This window comes from Dipteris shenzhenensis, chromosome 16 (assembly GCF_047967505.1).
Source record: "Dipteris shenzhenensis isolate YYH24624 ecotype China chromosome 16, Dip_SZ_1.0, whole genome shotgun sequence".
Lineage (NCBI taxonomy): Eukaryota > Viridiplantae > Streptophyta > Polypodiopsida > Gleicheniales > Dipteridaceae > Dipteris > Dipteris shenzhenensis.
This window is the reverse complement of record NC_141611.1, coordinates 30,581,277-30,588,735: the sequence shown is the minus strand read 5'-3', so window position 1 is coordinate 30,588,735 and position 7,459 is coordinate 30,581,277. Positions and strand designations below refer to the sequence as shown.

At 41.6% G+C, this 7,459-nt stretch overlaps 1 protein-coding gene across 1 annotated transcript in view; it reads right to left on the bottom strand.

Annotated features, from left to right (window-relative positions):
- Nucleotides 1-3,466: 3,466 nt before the first annotated feature.
- Nucleotides 3,467-7,459, bottom strand: part of LOC147892820 (uncharacterized) — a 132,655-nt gene continuing 128,662 nt past the window's right edge. Inside the window, exon 2 of the mRNA XM_087387810.1 lies at nucleotides 3,467-4,236. Within this exon, the coding sequence (XP_087243936.1) occupies nucleotides 3,848-4,192 (345 nt within the window). The 5' untranslated portion in view covers nucleotides 4,193-4,236 and the 3' untranslated portion in view covers nucleotides 3,467-3,847. The remainder of the gene's footprint in view (nucleotides 4,237-7,459) is intronic.

The following is a 7,459-nucleotide window of genomic DNA, read 5'->3' as shown; positions in this document are numbered from 1 at the left end:
AAATGAGAAAAAAGAGGTAAACAAAAACTTTTATGAAAAACAAAAGGAAGACATACTTAGCAAGCAAAGCAACACTTATGTCGTCATCAGTGCCCAACCATTAGCAATTATACTGGGTTTCTAAAGACCCGCAGAGTCTCTTGGGCAAACCCAATGCTTACTAAAATACATCAAATAAACAAAAGGGAAAGAAAACAAGAAATAAAGAAGGAAGGAAGAAGATGACTAAGCAAAAATAAGCAAGCAAGTCAAGAAACAAAACCTTCCAAAAAGCTGGAATTCTCTCTCTCTCTCTCTCTCTCTCTCTCTCTCTCTCTCTCTCTCTTTCTTATCTAAGTTAGGAATGTAATTTTGCCTCTTTGTAAGAAGCGATACATAAGTAGGATTATGGGTAAGCTTCCTTTTCACAGTTTATATTCCTCAATTTGATCATTCTTTGTAGCATAAATCTTGCATTCTCAATATGTCACCATGTTTTGGTATTCTCCTCTCACCCCCATTCCCAACATTTGGTATCAAAGCCCTACTCCTACTAGCTTAACCTAGTCCTACCTCAAGAGAAGGTCCTCACTGGAAACTCTATACAATGCAACTCTAACTCTCAAATTTATCTAAATTTATGAATTCTAAAAACCTTCAAAAAAATATTTGTTTTAGCTATATTTTATCCCCAAAGTTGAAAATATCTAGGACAAACCCGCAAATTCAAAAGTTATAGGATTTTGTATCTAGAAACATAAAACCTCTCTGAAAATCGCCAAAGACCTCCAAGGATTGGGTCTAGGGTAGCAAACCATGGGCCTATGCCTATAAGTTAGCATAGGAATGTGAAGCTAGGTCTTGGGGTGAGAAATGGAAGTTAGTGAGGAGGTACTTAAGAAAAGGGCCTGTATAGAGCAAGTTCCCTCAAGTAACGGCAACAAAAAGTTAGGTGACCAAGACAATCAATTTATTTGTTTTTTATATGTTGATCACCAAAAGCTGTGAACTTTGAAAACCTATATCTGTAGAAAATACAATATGGGTCATCTAGCATATCAAATCACATAGTAAGACATGAATTAGATATTTATCATGTTTGTTCCACCATTTAGTAAAGTTACATGCACCCAAATAAGCATTTTATGAAGCAACATTTGGTATCCCTACTCCTCTACTAATCCTATCTCAAGAGAAGGTCCTCAGCGGCAAACTCTATACAATGCAACTTTGATTTCAATTTATCTACATTTTTTATTTTATGAATTCTAAAAACCTTCAAAAAAATATTTGTTTTAGCTATATTTAATCCCCAAACTTGAAAATATCTAGCAAAACCCTGCAAATTCAGAAGTTATAGGTGTTTGTATCTAGAAACATAAAACCTCTCTAAAAATGGCCAAAGACCTCCAAGGATTGGGTCTAGGGTAGCAAACCATGGGCCTATGCCTATAAGTTAGCATAGGGTTGAGAAGCTAGGTTTTGGGGTGAGAAATGGAAGTTTAGCTAAGAAAAGGGCCTGTCTGTAGCAAGTTCTCCTAAGAACAACAATTTTTGTAGATTTTTGTATCCATACATGTAAAAGTTCATGGTTGACATCCAAGGTGAAGTTGTTACATCCAAGGATTGGGCCTAGTATAGCAAACCATGGGCTAGAACCTATGGCTATAAGTTAGCATAGGAATGTGAAGTTGGGTCCTTGGTGGGACAATATCTTAGGAAAAGGACTTGTACCAAACAAGTACCCATTCGTAATGCCAACCCTTGTGAGTGAACTTAGCCTTCATTTAGTTAAAAAATATAATCAATATCGTTTCTTGCTTTGAGCACACTAGCTTCAATTAGGATAGAGTGTCAACTAAGGACGTTAGATGACCTATGTAGTCTTTGTCAGCAAATACTCTAATACTACCATGAGAATATGGAACCATATTTTCTTTGACAAGAAAAAAGCGAAAACTCAAAGCCATTCGCCAAAATTAACTGTCCATCTTCTAGCAAGGTTGAGCAAATTCCATTGCCATACAAGCATGTCAAAAGTGTGGGATCAATGCACCACATGTGAGCCCGACATGAAAAGTACAAAGGACACCTTGGGTGTTTACTAAGGTGCATATGGCATGCATATGAGCAAATGCATAATAGGGAGCACACACCCATGAAGGCATGTGTAGATCCACATTAAGGTTTTGTGAAGGGGCTCTGCATGGATATCCTCATTAAGATTGCATGGATGCATAGAACTGAGGGCTTGACAGCCTACATAAGACTAAATTGGTAGAGCCAATGTGGGGAAGCCCAAGGAACTAGAAATGGGTAGGAATGACTTGTTGGATATGACTTTACATAGGCACACATGGAGAGCCCACATGGAGGTCAACCTTGGGCCTAAATCTACCAGATTGGATAGGTCATTTATAGACTATGGTCGATAGAATTAGAAACCTAGCTGAGTTTGTTTACACAACCTAGTTTGCCGGTTCAAGGTGATGCTGAAGATTTCCTGGAGAACAAACCTTAAGGACACTTGCATTTTTAATGTTCTTTTGAAGATAAATATTTGCCTTGTAGGTTTCATTAAGGACATGTGCATATAAAATCAATTTAAAGGACTATATTGGATGGGAATACAATGGAGGCTGAGAAGAAGCCTAGAACGCTTGAGTGACATGATAAGAAGGCTGCAGCAGCCCCATTTCCTAGTATCCTATAGTAACAGGTGAAGCGGAAGCAAGTGGAGGAGAGTGAGACCAAGACCACAAGAGTGGTGGGTGGAATTACTTACAGAAGTGGCACCATACTCGATCACAATACACCATACCATCCTAAGACTGAGGTCCGATGGTCAGTCTGAGAGAGTGAACAAATACTAAGCCTACTAAGTTCGCAGCCCTTCCCAGGAAACAGCAATTAAAATTCGCCTGATTCCACTCAGCAACAAACATAGCAAACGACGTGAAGCAATCTCAGGATAGCACCATTTGGGTGCCAAGAATGCATGGAAAAACAAGAAGCACCAGAAGATTCATGCAGTCAATCTCCTTAAGGAAGAAGAAACAGCCATTCACATGACACCTAAAAGGCAAACCAAATCCAGGCAGCATGCTGAACAGCAGGTGATCTAGACTCTAAAGCAATCACATGATTGCGCCTGCAGTTTGGGCGCCAGGGTATGAAAGAATCAATAAGAGGATTCAAGATACAGAGATCTGACAAACTCTTTGAAGATTATAAACAAGGGAGCAAAATCATGAACAAAAATTGCACAGCCATGCTTTTGAGAACGCGTGGCATGAATGAGAAACATATTCGATAAGATGTGCAAGCCACAGAGGAATGAGTGAGCATATTGTTCTAAACGCTTCCAAATGAATTTTCAAAAAGTTTGCATCAGCCATCTAGGACATCGATACATAACTCTGATTTGGGTGGGTTCCAATAATTAAAAGGAAAATGTCTCGAAAACTATTCTCAGCAGCCTATAAAGTCTTCATTTTACCAAACCGTCACGCCCAACCGAGAAAAAGTATGATCGATCGCAGAGTAGCTACTAGTTTACCAGCATAAATCGAACGATTTCAAGACCACCCAAGAAAGCAGGAAGCAATATTTTCAACACTTTAGGAACAACTCAACCAAAGTAGCACCCGATCAAACATCTGCGCCTCGAAGCAGCTAATAAAGACGAGAATCAAGATGCCACTCCCTATCCGGCTTGAGAACCAGATCCACAAGGACGTGAAATAATCTCAATCACTTAGAAATTAGAGTTCAAGGAAATATATTTCCCCTCGGTCCACACCGATTCTTGTCCTGTAATTGTCTGGACAGTCATCTACTGCGCAGACATGGATAAACCGAGCAGTACTTACTTCTGATATCCATCCCCAGGGTTATCATCAAATGTGACCTGTCTGCCCATCGTCCACATTGCCGGTGACGGCTGAGCGTTTTGAGGAAATTCGTTGGGATCCACCGCCTTCTCGAAATGCTTATAAGGGGCTCTCATCCGATCTCGAGTAAAGTATTTGATGTCAAGAACCTGGCCGGTCTCCGAATGGGGGACAGAAGCCCGCTGGGGGGGGGTAGCAGGGGAGAAAACGCGATAATCAAGAGCGTCAGGCACGGATTCTCTGAATTCAGGGGAAGCGAGGGGGCCGGTGATTTCCCAGGGCTTTTTGAACCATTGAAAGAATCGTTTGAGGGCAGCCATGGAAGGGTGATGGTGGTCTCTGTCTCTCTCTCGCTCTCAGGGACCTCTGCTCTCTCTCTCGCTCTCAGGGACCTCTGCTCTCTCTCTCGCTCTCTATCTCGGGGGCCTCTGCAGGATAATGGCAATGGGTGGCTCAAAATGTTGCTCCTGCTGCTGCGAGACGATTGCTGCTGCTGCTGCGAGACGATTACTGCCGCTGCCGCAAGACGATCGAACCGATGCTCCTCGCTCCTGCAACTAGCCCCTCTTCTCGCCCCCAGCCTAAACTTCGAGCTTAAACAAAACCCAAGATTAACTCACCCACACAGCCCGCCTCCCCATCCCAAAGACCGGCTTCACACCGGTCTCACTCGAGATAGGTCGGGCACATGTCTCTGTTCTGATTGCATCCCGTCAAGAAGTTTCCTGGCGGACATGTTTAGGGGAAGGGTCTGCAGAAAGAACTTTCTTGGGAAGAAATTCTTCAAAATTTGGCAGGCCACGAGCCAAATTCTTTAGAGTTTCTAACTACAGTGACCCGTCCCCCACGTGGAGGGCTCCAGGAGGATAGCAGACCTTTTCAATTCTGCAATTTTGGGATAGTGGGCAACAATTCTGCCACAGTGGGCCTCTGACAATCACTTTCCTTCTATGAAAGTGCCAACATCCAATGGCCCATGCTTAATCTGGGCCGACCTGGTTGGGATTCCATTCCTTCACTCTGCCCTTCCTCAAACCCTCCTATGTCCTCCCAAGCAAGCCTTTCTACTAAACCACCACGACCTAAGCCAAGGAAGACTAAACCTCACAATGCAACTCCTGGAGACCAACGAAGGATGGAGTGGGACCTTGAGTCCACAGGAATCCTCGTTGAAGTTGTGAAACAATATGGGGAGTATCGTAACGATGGTGGTTTGATGATATGAGAAATCGACGCACATATCTAGGTTGTGCATCAGGAGAGGGCGTACATGCCACATGGAAACATGAAAATATTAGTACTTGTGGATTGGGCTTGCATTAACCACCATCTGTGACTATGAGAATAACATACCCTCTAGAAATTTTCCTATTGGAGCATGTCTCGAGGAGAGGGCTCAAGGAAGTTTTGTAGGACCATGAGTTTCGCTTGATGCATTCATGACTTTGGCTTGATGTCCTTGCACTTATTTGATGTCTTGGAGTTCCATCCATGACCGGTGGTACATCAAGACCTGTTCCATCCATAATGATTGCTTCCCCATGTATGAGATCTGCAAACAATAAATCTCATCAGGAATCTTATCAGAAATCGTTTGTTCTTGTGCATTGCCAAATGTGTTGCCTACCTAGTGCTGAATAGAGTATTTAGAATTATAAGGTTGGGGTTTTCAAGATATATCAGGCCTCTCATTTACTTTTATTTTTTTGAAGTTGGTTTTATTGTCAGGATTTGCTTTAGTCTTTGTTATTTGATTCTCACATTGCGGGTTTTTTAAAACATTCTAGATTTTGACTATTTAAATAGCTAAAAGGAGGCCTTGGAGATTTTTTTTACAATGTATAATAAAGCTTTTATCAATCCATGCTAGCAAAAACTCACCGAAATTAAGATTTTTCAAAAGAATTTACACATATCTTAGCTTTTTTGCATCAATGTGGACTTTCTAGGACATCTGATGGCTCAATGGAAGTCACTATAAAGTTTATGGACTTCTTACTAGTGAGTGTTTATGGAGTCCTTACTTTTGAATTCTCCGGTACAGCTTTGTTTGTTTGTTTGTTTTTTGGGATTGGGCTATTTAGAGTAACATTTTCAATACTTGGATTCACAAATCGCTTTCTAGTTTTGTATGTGCATTAGTATTTCTAGGTATTTGCTCTATGAAGCTTGCAATGCTAAGGGTTCCTTTCACTAGTGCTATAGAGTTGTGATTTGGAAGCTATAGGGTAAAGGTGCTAGTACTATGCACCCTACCTTTTTGCTAGTGCAAGGGGCTACACCTATGGATTTTGTGAGGTTTTCCAAATGTAAAGGCATTGCATGGATAACCATAGCGGGGGATATAATTTTTTCAAGAAAAAAAAGACCAAAATTTTAGCTTGGTGAAAAACATATATATCCAATACCAAAGTCATTAGTGGGCTAGTACTATGCCACTTGTCAACTTTAATATGAGGTTGGCACATAAGCATTTTCCCCCCTTTTTCATGCCTCTTTACTGGGTCCTCCCATGGACTAAAAAGGGGGCATCTTGACATTTGCAAGGCACGCCCCTTTACTAGCCCTTTATCTTAGATAACACCATGTATCAGCACCTAGTTATTGGGCTCTTAAGCGGAGTTTTTCATTTGAACTTGTTGAGAGCGACAAAAGCTACTCTTAGTATACGTTTGGATAAAGAGCTTTATAAGAGCTGGAGAAAAACCCCACTAAGGTTGGCTTATGAAATTACCAGTCAAAGGCAACTCTGGCAAAAAGTTGAGATCGAAGGCAATGGATTGAAGCAATTTTTCCATCATTTCAATACCAAAGGGTCAGCAATGGGCATATTCGTTGTGTTGCTGGTAATGGCCATCAATGACCAAGGAAGGTCACCTTTGCGTCACCACCACTAGATTGGTTGCTTGCTTTTGCAAACCTCAAATCTATTGGGATCATTAATCAGCAATCGATTTGATCCTCCCTCAATGCATTGCCAGGTGATTTCATTAAGCTATAGTTCCCAACTTGAACTCCTCCTAGAATGCCATGCAACCTCACACTCATACCATTTTTCATCTAGTTCTTCCTACTGTAAACATTAGGAATTGTTCCTTGACCATAGAATCATTGCTTTGGAAATATCGTGAAGGTGTAGGGAATCAGCTTTGGGAGGTGATTCCCAAGAGGAAACCAGGGCTACTAGTGATCGGTTGGAGGCCAAGAGCCAGTTGCCCCGGTATTTGACTAGATCAAAGACTTGCACCGATTTTTGACCGTCGATGGTGGCAATAGGGAATGTGTCATACATGGCATCGCATGATTGGCAGGTTTTAAGTGTGGGACACGAGAGGCGCTCAGGTGACAACGGGTGCCACTTGTTCTCTAGGCAAACCGTTGGATTAAGCATAAATCTAAGGTTGGAAAGAGTCAAATTGTGTGTGTCGTTCAATGGAAATTGGATCTAACAGTGCTCATTTGGCATGGGAGCTAGGTGGTGGATTTTGTAAATTAGTAGGTTAAAGTGGCCATAACACATTATCATTACGAATGGTCGGTGATCAGACAATCTAGATCTGAACTCCACCGAGCCATCATTTTGTAGC